We start from the raw sequence: 23,165 nt of genomic DNA on the forward strand, positions 1-23,165 counted from the left end.
CAATAAAATAACAAATCATTTGCATTTGTTATATATATTTATTTATTTATTCATTAACATTTTTAACTTTATTAATAAATCAAAAAGAAAAATACATTTTCAAGCAGTTAATATATTTGTAAATGTATATATTGGGAATTTATTTTGTTATAAATTATTACAGTTGTGCTGTGTTATATGGCAACATGAAGAGGCAAATACTTAGAAAAGATTGATTAGCGCATTGTATGAAATGTCATTACGCGTTAAGCAACTGTCTGTCTGTTTTCTTTATAAAATGCACAAAACCAATTTTGATTAACTTTGTCAACTTTCTTTCCTTTAGCAATTGTTCAACAGGTTACCTTTGCGCTATTGCAATGATGCTAGTAGAGAAGGCTTTTTTAATCTTTACACACACACACACACACACACACAGTGTTGCTGTGAGTTGAAATTTGTTGTGGAAAAATTAATAAAAAAATTAAATATCAAACATGAAATCAATGTTTTAAACAATCAACTGTATTTTATCATATTTTGATGATATTGACAGTATTTTTCATTTTCATTTATTGGCAATTAATCTTATCAACTTTGACGCACAATTTTTATGCAAAAATTTTCATGGAGTGTAAATTTATTCAAAATTGTCCATTCATATTTTAATATATAAGGTATATTTGAGCACCATATTAAAAAAAGACTCTCTTGCTCTCCATCCTTTATTCAACTAGACAACAATTATTCATACTTTGTCAGACTGATTAAGTTAATTTTATTGGCATTCACGTCCCTGTCTGTACAAAATTATTTATGACATAAAAGCGATGATACATTTCTAAAGTAAAAACAGACTTTGATTCACTTTATCTCAAATTTGCAAATTAAGTAAATGAATAAATATGGCAAGGTCATAGTTATTAAAATGTCATAGAAATTGAGAAAAAACCTACTAGAGATGACTGATTCATTAAATTAAAATTTTTATTTATGCAAATTAACATTTTAATTTCCGCATTTATTTTTGACATTTCTAACGTGTAACTTTTGGGTCCCCTTTTTTGAATTAAAATTAATTGCTATTTATTATGTAATTAGTTTAAATTACACTTAATGAAATATTTACAAATAACAAACAAGTTTAATAAAAAAAAGAATTACTTTATTGGAAACAGCAAATGTTGTGTTCATACCTCTTACTAATCATACTAAAAAATAAATCTTTAATTGATTAAATTTATTAATATTTAAAATCCAAAATACATATGAAATCAATAATTTATGCCTAAAACACTCATAAAAGTGAACTAATAAGTTGGATTAGCTGAATTTTGCTTATTAAACTTGATAATCATATACTATTTGTACTGTAATTGTTTTCAAACACCTCTTTCTTTAACTCTTTCAAACATCTAATGTCTAGCGATGATGAAATTTGTCTTTCTGAAGAAGCGATACAGTGTCTGAATGCGATTAATTTTGCCAAAGCACTTGATTCAGAAACTTCTGAAAACTGGCAACTGAGTCAGTTTTGGTACGATGAAAATACGTCGATAGTTTTAGCTAAAGAATGTTTAAGTGCATTGAAGAATACAAATTTAAACGTCGGTTGCCTTTGTTCACCTTCAGTATATGACAAACTGGTTGAAATTTGTCCTGAGAAAGAAGGCCAATTTTTACTTTTTGAATTTGACAAACGCTTTAAGCAGCACAATCGTAACTTCATCTTCTATGATTACCAGTCTCCTGAAACTGTATCATGCAAATTTGCTAACTCTTGTGCAATTGTCCTTGCTGATCCTCCATTTTTGTCCGAAGAATGCCTCTCAAAAGTTGTGGCTATGGCAAAGTTCTTATCGACCGGTAAAATAATTGTATCCACTGGTATTATTATGGAAAGCTATTTGAGTAATCTTTTGCCCAATGTTTCGAAATGTAATTTCACGCCGCAACACGAAAGAAAATTAGGAAATGAATTTGGCTGTTTTGTAAATTATGAAACTGTATATTTGAATACGGTTCGTGATGTTTGTTCTTTTGAAAGTTAGCATTAAAATATTTTAATGTTGTATACATGTTTTGTTCTTCACTGCTTGTCTGTAATGCATAATGTCGAGTTTAACTGGACAAAAAACTAGAACAAAGTTATTTATTTTTACAATATTTATTCAAGCAAAACAGTTATTAATTATATCTTTTCTTCTGCTTTTTCTGCAAGTTGTTCAGAGTGGAAAGCATGGAATTGTTCCACAGTGAAACATCTTTTTCCAAATCAATTTCTGGAATCATAGTTGGCTTGTTTTTTTTTCTTCGAAACTCAAGTTTAAGCCACTGTTCCATCTGAACATCGTAAAGTTCAGCAGCTTCTTTTTTCTGCCGTTCAGAAAGCTCCGACTAGAAAATGTAAACAGAATATATAATATAATCAGAAACAGTTGAACGTGAGAATTTGCATTTCTCATACCTTTCGTTGTTGGAAACTTAATATTGACTCCTTGATCACAAATCCCATACATGAATTGAATACATCTTTAACGTCAGATTTTGTCCATTTGATCTGTCAAAAATTGCATGCAACGAGAGATTATTATAAATTTGAAAAAAAAAAGAAATTACAATTCCACAGTCATTTATGACTTGTGTTTCAATATATGGAAACAAGTGTTTTTGCATTCTTTTTTTAATGTCCAGCATCGTTTTTGTGCCACTGTACAAAGTTACCGTATCCATTTCTTTAATTCGAAACAACATCACCTTTTTTTGTTCAAACATAAATAATACATTTTCCATTTAATTATTATAAATGAAATTTCAAAATGAATTACCATTTCATGTTTATGGCGTCGATAAAGTGCGTTACGAGCATTGGATTGTTCTTCCAACAGTTCAGATGCGATTTGGTGGGACATTTTCGAATAACCATACCGCTTTAATGGAAAAAATTGCAACTGTAATAATTTATTTTGAAAGAAAATATCATTATGAAATATAAAATAAATACAAATTTATAATTAATAAAAAAAATTGTAAATAATGAATGAAAAGACAAAATGGATGTTACCATTTGAAAACTTTTCAAACTGACGCACCACCGGAAAAGGTTGCACACTGAAAGTCGTAGCTTTTGAACTCGTGGCAGGTTAGCATCAAAATTATCACCCAAGTCATTCATATCTAGAAGCGATAAGAAAATTTCAAATCAAAAAAAGTAGTATTAATTTTTCTTGAAATAAAAAACAAAACAAGACGTTACGTAGAAAATATAATACAACTTTTCATTAAAATGTAATAATATTGTGTTCACACGTTGAAGAGGTGAAAAAGTTCGAACTTGTTATGCTAATTTTTGCAAGACAAAAATTCACTACCGCTTGAGCCTTTTTGTATAATGAACGAGAAAATTTGCATTGTATTTTGCGTGGAAATTTCCAAACCCCAAACACTGATAAAATGCTCCCTTCAAAAGCTGTCCTGTGATAACTGTGAAAAGCTGTCAACTTCAAAAAGATGATTGTAATTTTTTTTGTTTATTTGTGGTAAGTGATAAGCTGCTTGTTTTGTTTTCGCTTTCATTGAAAATAGAGAAGAAAACAATATTTCCAATGCTTCAATTTTTCGACAAAAAGCGTGCGTTGCTTCATTTTCAATTCATGCAATGCGTTGCCAACTTTCACCAGAACAGAAATCGTTATTAAGCAAATTTTTTAAATGTAAATTTGAATAAACAAACACTCGAATAGAAGAAATTAATATTTTTCGTGATTTGTTTGTTGAAATTTAAAAATAGTTCTGAGAAAATTAAAAATTTTCAAATTTTTATTACTTCTCACCTTTTTTCAAATGAACCCCTTTCAGCGTGGAGAAATAAGCAAATAAATATGTTGCAAAAATATGAATATTATACTGAGCAATGAATAAAACGATAGTTACTTTGAATTGTGGTTGTAAAATTGCAAATTGAACACTTTTGAAAAAAAAACGAAACAACACTGCTCTGTCAGTGCATGCTCTCATCTATATACCCTACTTGGTCCCTCTCCCACGGCTTCCAATACGACCCCTCGGTCAAACAGGTCCTGCCTGCCTGCCGTCAATGGCGCCAAAACTTCAATTCTAACCTTTTCATGGCGCCACAACTATACCCCTCATACCCTTTCATCTTTGCGTTAATTTTTCTTCTTCATCTCACAATCACATAATCATGTGACAGTTTTTATTTATTAAAAAAGTGAAAATCAACGCAAATGTTGCTAATTCACTGGATTAATCATCTCACAAATATTATCACTTTTTCAAATTATAAAATAACAATAGGGCATTTCATACATTCAAAAATTGAATATATTTTGTTATTATTAAATTCAATTTTAATTTTTATAACATAATTTTTACATGTAAATACACGGAATGGTGGATTTAAAAATTTGTTATTACTTCAAAATGTATTTAAATTTTGAACATCTAACTTTCTTCGTCTGCTGTTGTTTTGTAATAGCATTTGTCAACATCTTACATGAACAAGTAAAGTGTACAGCATTTTGTGAACATCAAGCAAAATAATCAACCGCATAATAATGCTCAAACATTATGTAAATGCATATTTCATGCACTTTAATTATCATTGTGTGAAATTTTTTATCACTGCTGTTATCGTCGCCCGTAAAATTTATTTACATAAAGTTATTATGTCCATCATCAAGTAACTTATTCACATGTTTATTTCTTCAAGGAAAAAAAGCAGATTCTGAATTTTCAAAAATTTATTTCACATATTCATTTCAATGAATCTTCAACCGACACCTACTAAACTGTCATTTTTTATCTGCTAATATTTTTTTTCAAATTCAAACAAACACATTTTAAAATTTGTTGTTTTAAATATATTTCTGTCAATAATCAGCAATACATTTCAAAAAAATCTAACATTACTTACCTGAAATTCCATTTCACTTATGAACAGTTTTGCAGCTCATCTTTTTCAAGAACCATGGAATATCACAAAAACAACTAATAAATTAATATCTACATCTTTTTCAAATTTGCGTAAAAGTAGTCTTTCTAAGTTTCAGATTTTATTCTTTTTTTGTGTTTTTCATACTGTCAGTTTATAGTGATATATAAAAGGAACTTGAATAACTGTTTAGGTAGTTCCATTTTTTGCTACTAAGAATGTTTATAGCCATCGTTTTTTCATTTCTCTACTCTGAATTCACAATAAAATCTGTGATTTAGCATATCAACGAATTATGACGAAAATAATTATGCAAACTCAATCAATTGTGGGAACTTTTACCAAAAAAAACCCAAGTTGAATAATTCGCAGTCAACAAATAGCTCATTTAAAAATTGAATCTTTAAAAATCACACAAAATGAAAACAACAACTAAAATTGACAAAGCTTTCTAAATTTATTGCTACATTTTACTGAATTTTAAAATAAAGCTTGAAATTCATTATACGGTTAATTTGAATTACAGTATGAATTTTTGGAGTTTAAGATTACATTTTCGCCCGATCAAATATTTGTACGCACAGTTGATTCTTCTTTATGAGCAATTTTTAAAATTTATCTCACTTTTAAAAATTTAATCATAATTTTGAATAATTCAGAAGCTTAATGAAGAAAAGTCGGAAAATGAAAACTGATGTATCTGTATTTGTCTTTGAAATTGCATTATTTTATAGGCATTGGTTCTTTTCGATTAAAATCACCACTGAGCTAATGGTTTTGCAATACATTATAGAGTAAATTTTGATTTAATTGCACAATGCATTTATTTTTTATTTAAAAATATAAATTTTTAAATAAATCTTTTTTGCTGATTTTTTTTGCAAACATTTCTCATTTTATAAGATTAAATGTTTGTTTTTAAACAGTTGTTTTTCAAAATAATTTTCCATTATTAATAAACATTATAAATTTGTTAAAATTGTATAATTGTTAAAGTTGCTCATTGACAATGGTTGAAATCGTTTTTTTTTAAATTCAGTCAGCTCATGCACGCTAAGCTAATTTGTATTTGATTGAAACTTGAGAGAAATTCTCGTTGACTTTTGTCTTAAATTTAATTTATCATAAAATGTCTATTTATAAATAATTTAAGCTTTGCTGCTTTGTATTGATTTTTGTATAATATTATTAATAATGAAGCATTTTTTTGTTGTTTATACTGTTTGAAATGCAGTTGCTTTACAAAGTATGAAAATTTATGAGGAAACTTCCATGACAGTGCAAATGTATTTGATATAGACTATATTTTGAACAGAAAACGCGTTCAAATAATAGTTGATTTGATTGATTTTATTGTGGATGGTTTTATAAAAATTTATGTAATCGGTTAATTTGATCAAATATTGAAAGTGGATGAATTTTTTGAAAATTAAATTTTAGTTCAATTTAGAGTGACGATGAAACTTTATTAATGGACGTATCCAATTCTTCTGTAATAAAGTCCAGGTCTAGAGTGAAGTCTGGCAGAAAATGTCGACCAGAAGTTGACTTTTCCGCTGGTATTACAAGTCCATTATATGCAATGGAAACGGATAACATGGAATCGGTTTTGCCTACAAAAGCGAGGTAAGCCTAGGATTTTTTGTACATATACGTGTGTGTCTGTGTGTAAAGTAATATTGTTTTATTTGAAATAAATGGATTTTAGAAATGCATTGATTGAAAATTGGATATAGTGTAATAAATTGTTTTATAATTAAAGTATCTGCTTTAAAAGGCAATTTTTCTTCTTTGCACATTCGTCGACTGTTGGTAATTGAATTGAAAGCAATTTGTAAAATGTTTTTTTTTCTCTCTACTTTCAATTTCTATTACGATGCTTGGTTTGTGTTGAATTCTACCGATCTAGCTGAGCCGAGATGAAGCAAGAAGAAGTTAAAGCGTGCAATCAGGCAATTTTTCCCCCAGTTTCCCCAGTGAAGAATATTTATTTTGTCATGATGGTCATTTGGAAGAGTTGAAAATATTGAAGAAGCTTGGCTTGGTTGAGCGTTTCGATCCTCAGCTTAGACGTTTTGAATTTGATTTTGAAAAATTTTTCTCCAATCGATCTTGTCAAAGCGGCCGGCCGTTCGTTGTGTTTCCACGTCCACCATTTTCTCATCTATTAAAAGTGTGATGTTTTACTTTCCCGTCGCGTTGGTTGTGTGATTTTTCTTTCTTTTTGCCTCTTTTTTATTCCAAATTTTTTCGCCTGGTGTCAGTATGATGTGGCGTCTCTTATTCTCACTCTACATATGTGTGTGTATGTGTGGTCGCTTTTGATGAGATCAATTTTCTGGACAGCTTCTTATAAAAGTCGACTATAAAATTTTTCCTTTTCCATATATCATCACTCGGTTGGTTGGTTGGCTGGATCAGTGGTGGTATTTGCATCGTTTTGAAGCGCATCAACAAAATTTTTACCAAAATATTAAAATAATTATAATAATGAGCGACCGGGAATTGGAACCACCGGATTGTGACCGTGTTTTTGTGTTTCACAGATCTCGACTGTACGAACTGTTTGGCCAGATTGAAAAAGAGTTTGAAGCATTGTACGTTGAAAATTTATCCCGTAAGTTTTATTGATTTTTTTTGCATTTTCTTTTTGTTTTTTTTCAAAAATATATAAAATTTTCTTCCAACTTGAAAACTTTTCTACTGCTGTTTATTCGACATTTATATTTAATAATCCGTAGTGGAATTGTTCACTTAATCATGTTGGCTTTGTGTGTGTGTGTGTGTGTGTGTAAATTGTTTGTTGACGTTGGTTGGTAAATGCATTTTGTTTACCAGTAAAGTAAGTAGTGGTATTGCTTGGCTGTGTTGCTGAGCAATAAGTAGCATTTAGTTAGTTGGTTCGTCGGTTGCGGTTGAAAATTGTTTTGCAAAATTTTGCACCAATGTTCCAAATTTCTAAAGATGAATTGAAAATGAGTTTAATCGACTTCAATGCACCCAGCATGGGCAAAGCGTTGAAAACTGCATTAGCAGGTAAAATATGCAAAATAGCAGAGGAGCAGAGAGGGGGAGGGAATTTTTATTCGAAAATTTTATTCTCAACTTGTACAATTAATTGTAAGTTGAAATTCACTTTTCAAATTTCAGTACACACCAAAGTGGAAGCGTTGACGGATCGTCTTGCCGAAGGCGGTATGCCGTTGGAGAAAGCGGCGGAAATTTTCGCCATCACCAACGAAGCCGTCGCTGGTGGCAACAAAGCTTCCAGCAAGAAGAGTAGTGAGTATTATTATTATTATTATTGTGTTGGGTTTTTGTTTTATTGTATATGATAATATAAATTCGGTTCAGCAATTCAAATGGGCCAGAAGTTGAAGACCGCTTTCAAAGTGCCTCCTGGACGGAACTTGGTCTCCAGCTTCAAAGTTGGAAGTGACCCGAACAGGGTGCGCTATGTGCGTACTTTCAAAGGACACCGAGACGGTGTATGGCATGTCGACGCAGCGAAATCCAATTTACTGTGTTCCACGTCAGCAGGTGAGCAGGGCTTAATTTGAAAATATTCCACTTAACTGGATATTATTAATCTATTTTTCACATTCATCGATCATTTTTGAAAAAAAATTGAAAAATTTTAATGTTTTAATAATTTAATAATCATTTAATCGTCAGTGCTTTTCCATTAGCTTAAACGCATGTTTGTTGCGACTAAGCGAAGGATTAATTTGCACTGTTTTTTTTTCAAAACATCTCGATTACTTTGAATAATCGTTTGAAGAAAATTATTAATTATTGAATGAAGATGAGAAAGAAAATTTTCAGATCAAACAGCTCGAATTTGGTGCATCGAGACAGGCGTATGTTTTGCTCAGTATGTTGGCCATGAAGGATCAGTAAATTGTGCACGTTTCAACTTGACTAATAACGGCAACGGCGACAACATCCTTGTTGTGACCGCCAGTGGTGACCAATCGGCGCACATCTGGAAAGCTCCAACTACATTTAATCAACAACAACAAGAAGAACAACAGCAACAACAACAACAACAACAAACAGTTGGGGCGTGTCATCATCATTCGTCAGAAGATGAGAAATGTTCAGATAAAGAGGAAATTATTGGAGATGGTACGATGTATTAAATTAATTAATTAATTAATTTTAAATGTAATTTTTTATTCACTTTCAGAAAGTGAAACTCTGCTGACCATTCGACAGCCGTTGTTGAAACTTACTGGTCACAGTTGTCCGGTGATAGCGGCCGATTGGACAGCGAACGACAATCAAATAGTCACCGCATCCTGGGATCGTACGGCGAACGTGTTCGACGCGGAACGTGGTGAAATTGTGAACATTTTATCCGGCCACGATTTGGAATTGAACTACTGCTGTGCGCATCCGTCGCAGAAGTTGGTTGTCACTGCGAGCCGCGACACCACATTTCGTTTGTGGGATTTTCGAGAATCCATACACAGCGTATCCGTATTTCAGGGTCATACAGAGTACTTTAGTGCATAATATTATGTATTTATTTATTTATTTGATATGAGAAAATATTATTTTTCTCCCGCAGATCTGTAACGAGCGCCGTATTTACCGGAGCGGATAAAATTGTCTCTGGCAGTGATGATCGATCTGTCAAAGTTTGGGACTTTCGCAACATGCGTACCGCGTTGACTACCATAAGGATGGATTCGCCCGTCAATCGGTAAAGCGAAATTTCCACACAACATCTATTGTTGTATTATTTTATTTCCAAAATCCCCCAAAATATTTATTTTTCATTTCTTCCAGCATTGCCGTTTCTCGAACGTCGAACATCATTGCCATTCCTACGGACAACCGACAAGTGAGATTGTACGATTTGAACGGAGTTCGTATAACAAGACTCCCGTCGACCAGTCGTCGAGTAGAGGAGAAGAAATTTTTTTTCCCACTGAAATTTCATATTTATCATTATTACTGCTTTTTGAAGGGCCATCATCGGATGGTTTGCTGTTGCGCTTGGGCGGATGACAACAGTCATTGCAATTTGTTCAGCTGTGGTTTCGACAAGCTGGTACTTGGATGGAACGTGATCACATCGACCATGAAAGATAAAGAATGAAATTATTATTATTTTTTAACTGTAGACATTTCTTTTTTAATCCAAATACTAGAGACCACTTTACGACACACTACACTATGCGAGGCATGGCCCTTCTTTTCTTTTCTTTTTCAATGTAGCAAAACAGGAACTATTCACCCGAATGTGTATGAGCAAGTTTATTCGTATTGTACTTTCATTCTCGAAGTCGGATTTTAATTCAACAATTTCCACTCCGCATCTCTCCAATGAAAGAATAACTCAGTTGAAACGTCTTTATTATTTTTTTCGTAAATTTTCATCAATTTACTGAATGAATTTTTTTCATGCGTCAACACAAAAAATAAAGTAGTGCAATTTGATAATATTTCAGTTTTTTTCACTAAGCACGATTTGATTTGTTTCAAAAATGTTGAAAAGCATAACAAACAATTTAAAACATTTTGTAAACAAAAAAATTCTGTTACAGTATTTCAAAAATGTACTTGATTATTTTTTTGTTTCGTCCAGTTCGTCTGATCTGCAATCGGTTCGTCGCTGGTGAATATTGTTTTTCCTGCTTTCCCACGTTATGGATGTTAGAGTTGTCCAGTTGAAGTTGGTTCTTCTGACGAGTGTTTTGGTCGGTGTGAATTCGGATGTTCTGTTGGACCACGCGTCAGATGTGATTTCCAGTCGATATCCGTCCGGTGTTTCGATACAAATTCGACCGTTTTGGCTCCACATGCAGAACGCCATTTACCACAAATCATCACACTACACATATACCGTATTTCGACATTTGCTTTATGAAAAGGAGGATTTGAAAAATTACTTGAACACTCGACTGGCTTTCAGAAAATTAGAGGACGCTGTATTGACGCACGGCAAATCGCCCAAGTTCGATTTCTTTTTTCCCAAGGACGGGGTGCAGATGTGGCGAGAGTATGCCCGTTTGCCGTCCAAGTCGGTCTTCGACAACTACAGCCATTCGGAATATTATTTCTTCTTCGCCAACTCGGTGCTGGGCCACAAGGTTCGACTCACTGATCAGAAGAGTGTTTTCGATTTTCAAAATACTTATCATTTGAAAAGGATCTTCCACGGCAACCATCCGTTCAAAATACCCTGCTACGTGCGCAACAGGGAAAGACTGGCCAACGGTCAGGCCAATCAGTTCTACCGAATGGACTGGACAACAGCGGTGAAGAAAATGAGTCAAGGGAGGACAGTTGTTGGCGAATCAGTTCACGATGTGATCAGAAGAATTTCCATTTCAAGCTGTTTTTTCATTTTTAATATGCTATTTTTTCTTTTTTTAGATGTTTACTGATTTGATAGAAAATAATAAATTGAGATTGTCGACGATACATCATTTCGAACAGCCAGGAGGCAGTCATTTAGCCGACGGAGGTGGTTATTATCTGTTCGTGCATGCTGAACAACAGCCGTTGGTCATGAAACGAAAGGAGGACAGGATGCAGCAGGGCGTGTTCTACTGTGCAAGCGACGATCGCGAAGATCCAGAAGTTCTCATCTTTGTCGATTACTCGACCAAAATTTTCACCTCGTCTGATCTCACCACTGATGACCCTCCGAAAAACGTTGAAGCAGCTTGGCTGAATTTGGAAAAATTTGTCCACTGGAGTCCGTGGAGCAGTTGTTGCAGCGCTTCTCCAGAGTAAAAAACTACTACTACTACTACTACTAATAATAATAATAACTGTTTTTTCTTCTTGTTGTTTGTTGTTCTATGTTTGCTCATTGTTAGGGGATATTTGTTTCGAGAAGGTCGCTGTGCTTACAGAAAGCTGAATATGGCGAGTGCGTTGACAGTGGCCGGCGTTTCCGGCATCAAAGAATTGGATTATCTCCTCACAACGGCAGAGTTTCGTGAAAGTGGCATTCCGTGCACGTCGGCAATGTTTCGTGAACAGATCAACAGTAAATTTTGGAAAAAGCATCTACCAATCGATGATAAAATCTACATCCAGTCGAAACACTGCGAAACCAACGAGCTGGATCTGATTGAATGTCAAAAGAATCCTGCCAACGAGGAAACTGGCAGTGAAGAATCTGTACCAGAAGCCGTCGACACCACAGACGTGAAAACTGAATCGTCGGAAAAGCAAAAACCGAAAAAGCCCAAACTGTCCAATTGTCCGCTTTGTAGATTTCCGTTCAAGCACAAGAAGGTTTTCGTTTTCGAAGAACAGACGTTCGAATTCAAACCGATGGACAATTTGATACTCTACTGTGGCCACAACGAAACCGTTTCGAGCAAACATGTCGTCCAGTGGGTTGACGAGGACATGAAGCCGTTAAAGGGATGCTTGGAGAACATGGACATTTTGGTCGAAGGGAACGAGCTGCACATCCACGCGATCACAGATCAGGCAGTTTACCACTGCGAAGTGAAAAAGAATCTCGTCGGCACTGTCACGCTAGTGCCCAGGGATATTATGTTCGTGGATCCGCTTTGGCTGAGCGTTGGCGGTACAGTCGCCGGCATTATTCTCATAATAAGTTGCTTCGGTTGGATGGAAAAGAATCCCCAAAGCGACGACGACGGTGACGATGACGAAGAATGCGATGATCTTGGCAGACTGCAGAGACCCGTGGAAAGGGTCAAAAAGTACGTCGCTAAACAACTGGGAAGAAATTGTCGTCTTGAAAAGCCTTGACTGCTGTGCTAGCCAATTTTGTTTGTTATTATTAATTATGAAGCTTTTTGACCGTCTTTCACACTTGCATATTGAATACTGAATTAAAATTCAGAAAAATTTCTTCTGAAAACTGCATGAACCTGATCATCATCAATCTAGCACAGTATATTGCAACTTTCTTTTATTGGTCAATGTGAAATTTTTCCAAATTAAAAAATTTTTCTCACCTTTTTATGACATATTTCCATATATTTTGATAAAATCAAATTTAACAAATAATATTTTGCTTAAACGTTTTTGTATTCTTATATAATTAATTAAATTTAATTTAATTTTATTTTATGTTACACACCTTATTGCACTGTTTTGATATGAAAATTCACTTTGAACAATTAATTTATTGCAAACGTGAATAGGTGTTTAAAATTGTATCGGTTTTTGAAATAAAAATAATAAAAAGTTCAAGTCAGTTTTGGATGCAATTGTCCAATGAGGAAATTTACTGTTTTTAACAAAATGATAATTTCAATCACGCTGAAAGCTCGCTTTCAACATGTGCATAAATTGTTGGGATGAAATTTTTCCAACCACACTAAGGCATTGTTGCGTTATCACAAATGCAACCCAAATCCCTCGTTGTTGCCAACTCCGTTATTGGGCATTGAGCGTGAAGAAGCAACTGGGTCACGCGCCACTGTTTTCAGTACGCCGTCAAACGTGAAAAAAAGAGAAAAGAAATTTCACTGCCAATTAAACATTGCTCTTTGAATTAATAATAACAAATATGAATTGAAAAAGAATATTTATGTTCAAAATCCAGAACTCCCGTTCACGATGCTTTCTTTACAACTTTCGACACATCTATCTATCTTATCTGCATTATTTTCGTACAAACAAATTCCTAACTACAATTGTCTACGTTTGAAATATGGTCACAAATATGTAAACTGTGTTCAATCAAAGTAGTTTGCATATGCAAAATTTGGATGGACTGATATGCAAATTTTGTGACAAACATGTAAATTTTATATCAGCTAACATTTGGATGTCGTTCTGCCAATCGTACATCTACCGCAGTAAAAAATTTAACACAAATTCCATCCACTAATTATACTGTATCATGTGCATAAGTATGATGAAAAAAATTGTTCACTTCTTTGATGAACAGAATTTTTTGCCAGTTTTTACTAAAAGATAGCTTGCATTTGCATAAATTTAAATTGGCCAATCAGAAAAAGCTTGAGTTAACTGTAGACATGTAATTATAGTTTTACGAAAAAATACTTCACTAATATTGCATAATTTTAAGAAAAAAATTATTAAATTAAATAATGAATTTTTTATAGTTGAGTTTTGCTTTTAGAATTATGCTTTTATATTTCATAATCTTGATTTTTAATTTTCCAAATACAGTAAACCAGCCAGTTCCTGAGTATATAAGCTTTCGTTTGCAGTGTAATAGGTAGTTATTCGCGCTGTCGTCGTGGTAAGTTGACTCGCTTTTGCATTTTCTTTTCAACCTTTATGTGAATCCGAAAGGCTCTGTTTGACTGTATTAAATAAGTAAATATCCATATATATATAGATATTTATTTATATCTATATATAGTGAGTATCCGGAGCTTCTGAGTTGATTCACTTCATATTGTCGACGATTATAATGTAATTAATTTACTGGTTTTTTGCAGCAGAAATGCCGTTTTCCACCGATTCTCCGTACGCAAAGTATGGTGCTGCTGGAGTTCTGCATTGCACTCTCTGCAATACTAGAGTACGAAACGTAAAGTGCTGGGTTGCGCATGTACGAGGACTGCAGCATCGGAATGTATGTAATTTGAACGTTTTCACTTTTTTCCACTAAATTTATCCAAAAATGTATATTTTAGAATTTGATTGCTCGAAAAGCAGCGCAGGAAAAAGCGGCGGCAGAGAAAGCTAGCGGGTCTGGTTTGGTGCCAGAAAAGCGAAAGGCGGACGAAGCATCTGGATGTGAAGTTTCAACGAAGATTGCGAAGGGTAATTTTTGGCAGCATCAGCTTTTTTTGCAATTGATTTTTTGTAGGTAATTCTTACGCAACGCAGCCGGAAATGGAAGGGTACAAGTTTGTCATATTTCTTTTGAAAATAAACCGTGCAGAAAGTATTCCATTTCAGACTTCCTGAAGATTTTTTTGACAAGAATGATGGCGATCAGCAGTCCACTGTAGCAGAGGGTAAAATTGACTGTGTTTATTTTGCATCTAGTGGACACCGATTTTTTCAATTCTTCGTTGACAATATTTCAGTTGATGACGAATCGGATGATAGTGTAGTCGGTGAGGAAATGGATCAAGAGACTAGTAAATTGAATTCGAATACTGAGACTGAATTGCCAGAAGGGTTTTTTGACGATCCAAATAAAGATGCTGAGGTATTGATGATGTACTTTTTTGACTGTTTTTGTTTTGTAAAAAATTTTGCATTTTGTAAGGTCCGAAAAGTTGATGTTCGAAATACTGTAGAAGAGGAATGGCAGCGCTTTCAAAAAGAAATGAAATTGGAAGAACAAATTTCCAGTGCTATTAATGAGGAGGAATATGAGGCGTTGGTTTTTGAAAGAAGTGTAGAAGAAGCGGATGAGGAGATGTGAGATTTTTTATTACATATTTTTTCGAAAACAAATGATATTATGTTAAATATTATTTTCATATTATTCATTCAGAATTTATTTTTGTTTTTTTGTGCAAGTTAATATTGTGATTTGTTTTGGCATACTGTAGTTTTTTTCCTGAAATTCAAGTATTACAATGATTTTGTTTTTAACTTTTCTGAAATACAGATTGTTTTTCAACAACAAATGATAATTTTTTTAATTTGTATTTTAGCCGTGGTTGGACCAGAGTGAACATGCTTGAGAAGAAGGTGGAGAGCAAAAAAAAAGAAGCACCTCTTGCACGTGCGGAATCGAATTCATCGATTTCCGACATCAGTCAGGAGGACTTTGAAGAACAAGACATTGATGAAGCTATGAAATGGCGCTCCAAATCGTTCATCTAAACGCTCTGCGTCAATTGGCAGTTACTAATCACTAACTACTTAAGTTACTTAACTGAGTTGTTTTTGTTTTAGCTTCTCTGTTTTGGTGTAAAAAGATTTCATGCATGAAACCTTTTTCACATTTTCCACTATTGTTGTTTTTATTATTTTAACGAATTTTTCCAAAACGTTCGAGCATGCAGGAAACACATGCTATTTTAACTGTTCTGCTTTTGTCCGCATTATGCGAACATGCGTTTAAGATGATTTATATTATTTTTTAAATGTTTGAAATGCATATATATATATTCTGCTATTCTCTCAAATATTTATTCTGTTCTCTTTTTGCTATTTTGTTGGTCGGTACTGATTGAAACTGCTGCATTGGTTGCTTGTTGCAATATTGAAATGGAGCAAGCAGGCAGGCAGCACATATTGAATTTAACCGTTGCAATTTGTGTGTGAATTAATTTGTTTTCAAGAAACAATGAGTTTTTTTCTTTCATTTTTATTTGGTAAACGTCTCACGAATGGTGCTACATCTTTTTACACATGTAATAAGTTAGTAGAGGTGTTAGTTTTACATGTGGTGGTTTCTTTTTGGTATTTTCTTGTTATTTGTCGAATCTTTATGTTGTTTCTCCATTCGCTGTCAACTGGCAGAGAGCTGTGTTGTCGGAGTTGCGAGCCTTCTCAGCGAATAGTTGGCGTTTGTTGCGTAGCAGTTCACTGAGATCGAGCTGCTCACCGGAACCGCACACGATGAACACAAATCCGCTGATGTAGAGCTGCAACAGGCCGATGCCGAACACAATTTGCCATTCGTGTTGGGCACCGGTCCGCACGATGGCACCGACAACATGGGGCAACAGCAAACCGATGAACGTTCCGTAAAATTTTGCCCACGATGAGATGATCCCTGCCAGAGACGGGGCCACCAGTACCGTACTGCTGACGAAACCCGCCACAACCGACGCCCAGAGGGCGGTGCCGATTGTGATCAACCCGATTGCCCAGCCTGTGCGTTCGCATGTGAGAAAGCCGCTAGCGAACAGCAAAGTGCCTAAGCTGAAAAAGCCGATCGAGTTGAAGAGTTTCATGACCGCAGTACGACTGAGTTTGGTCCTTTGAACGATGGAGTCTGCGATGTAGCCAACCATCAGACGTCCCAAAAATTGAGCCAAGAACGGCAACGCTGAATAGAGGCCGTTTCTTTTCAAATCTACCCGCATCACGTCACGCAAATACTGAGGCAAGTAGAAGAGCAAACTGAACATGCCCCAAGTGGCCGATCCTTGACAGACAACAATTGCCCAAACGCTGCGCTGTTTGATGAGAAATTGGATTTTTCCGGGCAATTTGCAAATCAGTTGTCTGTCTTTGTCGATGTAGTCAATTTCAGCTTTGCTGATGAATCGGTGCTTGTTGGGGCTATCTGTTACCCAGAATGTCCAGCATACTGCCCAGCCGAGCGTGACAATTGACGTCAGGTAGAAAATTGCCGGCCAGCCGCCAAAAAGCCACTTCTGCTTGCAAAGCCAAGAACTGGACAACATGGCGACCACTACGCTGAGCTGATTGGTACTTGTTGCGATGCTCAGCGCAGTGCTTCTTTCTGACGCCGGCGTCCACCGTGACACTATGGAACTTTTCACCGGCCATAATACAGCGAATGCCATTCCTGAAATGCGAATAAAAATAAACATTTTTGCAACTATTTCGATTGCTTCACGTAAAATGATGAGAGAGAGAGAATAATATAAAAAATGTTTTTTCCCTTACCGACCAAAATTCGCATGACGGCTACGGCTCCATAGCCATAGTTCGCTACTGATGGAATAGCGGCCGTCGCCGCTGCGGCCAATATTGCACCGACTGTGAACATCTTCTTCGGACTATATCTAGTCGACAAGTATCCGGCGGGAAGGTCGGTCAAAATTTCACCCCAAGACAGTGCCGCGAAAACTATGCCTTGCTGATGCGGTAGCCACGGGAATTGGCCGTCGTATTCGTCTTTGATTTGGACAACTTGTTCGTCGCACACTGCTCCACTGGCATTGTAATACTGGCGCGGTTGTGCACCGCCGATGGCAGTGGAATTGACCATGCAAACCATTGCAAATCCAATCAAACCTCGCATCAGGGTAAAAACGAACATCCCGCCGGCGGTCAGCAAAATTATACTCAAACGTACTGAACGCCAAAATGGTACTTTTCGTTCCATTGTTGTGTAATTTTTCAACAACAACAACAACAACAATTCTTTTATCCCAACAAAACAGTTTTTCCCTTCAGTCAACGGTGCCTAATGCAGCGTGTATGTACAGTATGTACGCGGGTATGCTTCAACGACGACGACAGATCAGCAACCAACTGACTATACTGTGTTCATTCATGGACGATTGTTGTTGATTTGTTTTCAAAAAATTTCACCTTTTTTTTCAACCTTCAAAGCAGAGAAAACGTTACTTATAATTATAAAGAATTATTTTTGTCAAAATATCTGTCATTTAGTGGAGTTGATTGGGGTGGAAAAAAATTGTTAAATTCGTATATTTTTGTTGTTGTTTCAAAGGTTTCTGGATGTGCTGTTGTTTTAGTGTTTTAAGCTTGGCAAAATTTTGCCACCGACTTTGGACCAAATTTGGTCATTAGATGATTTATTTCACCCGCTGCTGCTGCTGCTGCTGATGATGATCATCATCATCATCACGATCATTACTTGCTTGAACACAGTTTGAGAACGAAACGGAACTAGGTTTTCATTTGACATTGCAATGGATGGACTGGCATTGCTGATCAGTTTCATGTGAAGTTCCGGTTTCAAAAATATTTGCACAAAATGAAAATTTCACATCAACAAGCTGGTCGGCTGGCTTATTTCATCTCATTCAACATTTGTTGTAATGAACTTCAAATTCCATTTCATATGGAAATTAGTATTATGCAAAATTTTTGTGACATGCATTCGACACAGCAAACGAACTTGTACACGTACGTACGTGTACAAAAATGGCCTCTAATTTGGGATGAACTAATTTTAAATGAAAATTTAATCAGTGGAATTGATATTATGCAAATTAGAAGAGCAACAACAACAACAACTACACTGTATATATACATGACCAATGGCCAGAGGTGTAAAGTATTCCAATTTGGTAAAAGCTGTTGATGTGGATGAGCAATTTTGTACGGTGGAAGGAAATTTTCAAAAATTGGCAACAAGCGTAACTTTTCAAATTGTCAGCATTCGTCTCAGCTGCAATTATTAACGCACGTTCTCATTGTTACTTGTTTCTATGTTTCTTCTATGTTTGCAAAATTTTTGTTTTCAATTCGGGTGAAAATTTTCACATTTTCAAAAATACTTGCCATCAATTTGCATCAAAAGTAGCAATTAATTTCAAAAGACCCTTGACATTGTTTTTTTGCTTAGATTCTTTTTGGAATTGAAGGTGAATTGAAAATTGCAGTATCAGTGAAGGAGACAGAGAGGGAGGGAGAGAAGGAGAGATGCATGCATCATCTTAAATCATCAATAATAAATTTGTTGAAATATTATTAATTTTAAAATTATGGATAAATTATGGTACGACTATTATTATTATTATTATTATTATCGTTGAACTTACCAGTAGCTAGCTGTTGAAGCAAAACGTTGTGACGAACTTTGTGCACTGTTCACTTTAGACGAAAGACCAAGTATCTCTGAAGCAGCAGCTTCAAAAAATGCTGTACAGAACTGGTCGTGATGCGCTTATATCACTGAAGATAGAGTGTGCTCCAGTTGGCGATGTTTACTTCCACTGTGTGCCCAGATTATACATCTGTGTGCTTTGCTCTTCCAGCGTTTGATAATTACCACTTGAAAATAGCTGCTGCTAGTAGTAGTAGATGTTTATAGCCGAACTGAGCTGAATATTGTTCTTTGAATGTCATCCATTCGATTCTACTGATTGGTAGATTGTATTGATAGATCAGATTTATTTTGTTAAAAAAAATATGCTCAAAAGATTGCTTGCTAATCTTCTATTTGAACAACGAAAAAGAAGAACAACATTGTTGACCTCAGTTGGGTTCTGAAATTGTGTCGACGGTCACTTCATCCCAACATCAAACAGACATGCACAAATATATTCTTATTCTTATTCTTATCATTAGCATTATTCAGGGAAAAAGCTTGACTCTTTCTTTTTAATAATAAGCGTTCTTTTCCACTCTCATCTGCCTTCTCTATTGTGTACATTAATTACTATATTTTTTGGGTACTGTTTTTGCTACTGACTTCTCCTATTGACTGCTATACTGAATTCAAGAGAATGGGGGGGGGGGAAATATTAGTTCAATTAAATATTATTCAACTTAATAATGATGAATTTTATTATTATTTTTGACAACAAAAAATGCATCAAATATAAAAAGAAGAACAAATAATAGTAGTAAAGTCAAGTTTCTTTTTTTACATTTTTCAAAAATGGGCTGCATAAATTTTGCAACACTGATCAATGAATGCACATTGGAAATGCTGTTTAAATACCAATTCCAGAATTCTGGCCCATTTCTGTGCCGAATTTCAATAAATTAATTGCTTTTCAATAGTGCAACAGCAAATCTTGCATACTTGGCATGCCATCAAAACTATACAATCATTCTATTGCACTTTATTTAATAGATCATTTCTCTTTTAATCATTCATTCTATATAAATTTTTATTTATAAATAAGCATGCAATATATTTGCACAAATAGATGAATAAATATTGGTAAAACAAGATTGAGTATCATACAATTAGCAAAGTAGCTTTGAATGAAAGTTACACTGCACACTTATAAATAGTGAATCCTTTGAATGCTTGAAATATTGAAATTGAATTCCACGTTATTTGTACATATCATAATCAGTACAATATCAATAATCAACATTATGTGTTCATATTTGAAGTTCTGACTGAAAGTCAGACGACGAATTTTTTTGAAACACATTATCTTAAACTGAATATATATATATTTATTTATTTGAACCAAAAAATCACGAGATATTTGAACAAACAAACCTTGAAGACAGTTAGTAATTCAATTTTTCAAGTATCTGAAGAATCAAGCAATAATGAATACAATTTTGCATTTTAATAAAATTAATATAGAAATACTTTTTTCATAAAAATAATTCTATTGCAATTTAATTATTAATAAAGTCAATTAATGAATTGAATATTTTAAAGAATTTGCATTTCATTTTGTAAAATGAGATTCTGAGTTACAATTCATCCTCCTTTCTTCACGCTTCGTTATTCTCTGATATTTATCTAATTATTTACCCGTAAAACATTTGCACAGCGTTAATATTTGTTTAATCAAATTACCTATCCCTGATTTGTTTGATACCGATAAAATAAAATATTTAGAAAATTTTTCTCAAAAAACTGCTTAGCTTTTTGAGAACATTTTTCAGCATTCAGTCAAAAATTTAATTTTTATATTAAATTCATTTAATTTATCAAAATTTCCCACTTTTGCTAGCTTTTTCATAGTAGGAGCAAAATATATTGTTCAACTAGCCAGCAGATATAAATTATGAAAAAATCGTTAGAAGAAAACAATTAGCGTACCACTTGATGTTTTATTTATTAAAAATAAAACCATTTTGCTTCTAACCATTTAAAAAGAGAGAAATCTGTTTTTTTAATAATTTCAGATATTAATGTAAAAACTGCATATGGTATAAATAAATTTTCCAAATCGGTTCTGGATGAAACATTCTGATACACACAGACAAGGTGAGAGTGTGAGTGAGAGCTAATGTCCCGGAAGATCAATCAAACCCATTAGGGAATGGCGTGCATCTCTTCTTGGTTGAGTTAGAAATGACAAATCTTGAGACCAAGCCGATTTGGCAACGTAAATTAGCAGGTTGTCTAGCAACAGCACGATTTTGCACCGACCACTCTTTCTTTCCCTGCCGCTTTCCTTTTCTATGCTTGCCCACTTCCCCGTGGTGTATTGTTTTGGCCGCTGACCAACGATCTACTTTACAGCCGGTGTAAAGTGTAATCTTGTTGACGTGTAGCATCGAATATGTCGATATTTCGATCACCGTGCAACCGTTAGCCTGGCCTGAAGCGGGTGCCAGTTGCGTTCGTTCCGCATGCTAATCAGCTAGCATTGCACCTTGTGGACGATGCAAAAGCGTTGACCCAAGAGGATTCGTCCTCCAACTCCATAATCCAGCTAGTGTTTATTCTCTTTTGATGTTGCTGCTGTTTTGGCTAGCTTCAACAGCCATGCTGGCGTCTTGTTACTCAACGACTACAGGTGAGCTTTTTTAAGCCATTAATATTAGCAATTATTGACAAAAAAACAAACAGATAAACAAAATATGCTATTTTTGCATTAGCATTATTATTGATTTTGGATAATAGCATTAATAAAACATATCCTTCTGCAATTTCATTGCAAAAATTAGAAAAAGCAGTGCAGTTGGTGGAAAGCACTTTTTCCAAATAAATTAATTACCTGGAAATGATAATTTATTCAATTTAAAATAACAGCATCATTTCAGAGGAGTGTCCGCCTAAAGCATCTCCGCTAATTTTGACTGCTACAAAATGTCGCCATTTTTTGACCACTCCCGGTTTTGCGAAAAAAAGACAGTACAGTCCGAATTTAAGTTGTCATTGGATAATTCGTGCTTCAAGACCGGAAAATAAAGTGCAACTTTTTGTACACGAATCACAAATCGAAGATCGCCTTTTTGGAGTCTGTGATGATTTCATCGAAGTTCGAGACGGTAAATGAAAACCAAAAAACAAAAGAACAAACCATTCATACAGTATTAATTATTAATTGATAAATATTTTTTACTCCTTTATCAAAAATTTTCATTGTAAAATTGCAAATGCATGAAAAACACTTACTCTTAATTATATATTTAAAAAAATAATAATAAATGTTGCAGTTCTTTATTTTTCAAATAATTAGTATGAATAAATTTTCAAATAATATTCCAATTTGTCTGTAAAAATAGATGTATGTCACAGTTTTGAAAGAAAACCAAGAAAATATCATTTTTAAAAATTAAAACTAAAAAATAATTAGCTTAAAGCACGCAACATCACTGCGTGCAAGCAAGAATTATTTATCTGCTACATTATATTCTTTTCAATCAGGAGGAAATTCATTGGCAACTCCTATTGTGAAATGGTGCGGTCAAAGCAACCCAACGTCAATAATTAGCTCAACTGATCGCTTGTATATTCACTTCAAATCTGACTCCTATTATCAAGAAGTTGGTGCGAACATGTCTTACATTGAACAGTGTAAAATGCACATTTATTGAATTACTGCATGTGCTATACAAAATTACGGCGTTACAGCTGTTACAGATTGCCCTGCAGGGTGGACATCGTTTAAAGCGCTCAAACGCTGCTATCGCATGCAAGCTCACCTCACAGTACAGTTGGCCAGAAGCTCAAAAGCCATTGCCATTT

The 23,165-nt window shown here is 34.4% G+C and overlaps 10 protein-coding genes across 10 annotated transcripts; 8 read left to right on the top strand and 2 right to left on the bottom strand.

Annotated features, from left to right (window-relative positions):
- Window positions 1–1,397: 1,397 nt before the first annotated feature.
- Tsp_11460 (n(6)-adenine-specific DNA methyltransferase 2-like protein) lies at window positions 1,398–2,030 on the top strand. Its single transcript, XM_003372979.1, has one exon. It carries the CDS (start codon window positions 1,398–1,400, stop codon window positions 2,028–2,030), a length of 633 nt encoding a protein of 210 aa, XP_003373027.1.
- A 136-nt stretch (window positions 2,031–2,166) lies between these two features.
- Tsp_11461 (conserved hypothetical protein) lies at window positions 2,167–2,891 on the bottom strand. Its single transcript, XM_003372980.1, has 3 exons — window positions 2,808–2,891; window positions 2,447–2,539; window positions 2,167–2,376 (listed from the first exon to the last, which is right to left on the bottom strand). Exons 1-3 carry the CDS (start codon window positions 2,889–2,891, stop codon window positions 2,167–2,169), a joined length of 387 nt encoding a protein of 128 aa, XP_003373028.1.
- A 2,708-nt stretch (window positions 2,892–5,599) lies between these two features.
- On the top strand, window positions 5,600–6,669 carry Tsp_11462 (conserved hypothetical protein). Its single transcript, XM_003372981.1, has 3 exons — window positions 5,600–5,727; window positions 6,440–6,559; window positions 6,642–6,669. Exons 1-3 carry the CDS (start codon window positions 5,600–5,602, stop codon window positions 6,667–6,669), a joined length of 276 nt encoding a protein of 91 aa, XP_003373029.1.
- A 1,239-nt stretch (window positions 6,670–7,908) lies between these two features.
- Window positions 7,909–10,011, top strand: Tsp_11463 (WD repeat-containing protein 37). Its single transcript, XM_003372982.1, has 8 exons — window positions 7,909–7,969; window positions 8,084–8,215; window positions 8,288–8,473; window positions 8,759–9,061; window positions 9,123–9,435; window positions 9,507–9,633; window positions 9,728–9,834; window positions 9,909–10,011. The coding sequence occupies exons 1-8, from the start codon at window positions 7,909–7,911 to the stop codon at window positions 10,009–10,011; spliced, it is 1,332 nt and encodes a 443-aa protein (XP_003373030.1).
- A 579-nt stretch (window positions 10,012–10,590) lies between these two features.
- Window positions 10,591–11,683, top strand: Tsp_11464 (hypothetical protein). Its single transcript, XM_003372983.1, has 4 exons — window positions 10,591–10,898; window positions 10,921–11,056; window positions 11,094–11,281; window positions 11,356–11,683. Exons 1-4 carry the CDS (start codon window positions 10,591–10,593, stop codon window positions 11,681–11,683), a joined length of 960 nt encoding a protein of 319 aa, XP_003373031.1.
- Window positions 11,684–11,815: 132 nt separating this feature from the next.
- On the top strand, window positions 11,816–12,682 carry Tsp_11465 (conserved hypothetical protein). The gene has a single exon (XM_003372984.1). The coding sequence runs from the start codon at window positions 11,816–11,818 to the stop codon at window positions 12,680–12,682; it is 867 nt and encodes a 288-aa protein (XP_003373032.1).
- A 1,027-nt stretch (window positions 12,683–13,709) lies between these two features.
- Window positions 13,710–15,700, top strand: Tsp_11466 (putative coiled-coil domain-containing protein 16). The gene is made up of 8 exons (XM_003372985.1): window positions 13,710–13,740; window positions 14,353–14,489; window positions 14,551–14,680; window positions 14,727–14,766; window positions 14,819–14,877; window positions 14,950–15,074; window positions 15,135–15,289; window positions 15,529–15,700. The coding sequence occupies exons 1-8, from the start codon at window positions 13,710–13,712 to the stop codon at window positions 15,698–15,700; spliced, it is 849 nt and encodes a 282-aa protein (XP_003373033.1).
- A 608-nt stretch (window positions 15,701–16,308) lies between these two features.
- On the bottom strand, window positions 16,309–17,903 carry Tsp_11467 (transporter, major facilitator family). The gene is made up of 2 exons (XM_003372986.1): window positions 17,462–17,903; window positions 16,309–17,360 (listed from the first exon to the last, which is right to left on the bottom strand). Exons 1-2 carry the CDS (start codon window positions 17,901–17,903, stop codon window positions 16,309–16,311), a joined length of 1,494 nt encoding a protein of 497 aa, XP_003373034.1.
- Window positions 17,904–18,521: 618 nt separating this feature from the next.
- Window positions 18,522–18,851, top strand: Tsp_11468 (putative coiled-coil domain-containing protein 52). The gene has a single exon (XM_003372987.1). The coding sequence runs from the start codon at window positions 18,522–18,524 to the stop codon at window positions 18,849–18,851; it is 330 nt and encodes a 109-aa protein (XP_003373035.1).
- A 3,108-nt stretch (window positions 18,852–21,959) lies between these two features.
- On the top strand, window positions 21,960–23,128 carry Tsp_11469a (putative CUB domain protein; the record flags this gene model as incomplete). Its single annotated transcript, XM_003372988.1, has 4 exons — window positions 21,960–21,990; window positions 22,238–22,465; window positions 22,845–22,963; window positions 23,061–23,128. Coding segments are annotated over exons 1-4 (446 nt in total), but the record flags the coding sequence as incomplete, so codon positions are not given.
- Between the last annotated feature and the right edge of the window lie 37 nt (window positions 23,129–23,165).

Source organism: Trichinella spiralis, assembly GCF_000181795.1.
Source record: "Trichinella spiralis strain ISS 195 chromosome Unknown Scfld7, whole genome shotgun sequence".
NCBI lineage: Eukaryota > Metazoa > Nematoda > Enoplea > Trichinellida > Trichinellidae > Trichinella > Trichinella spiralis.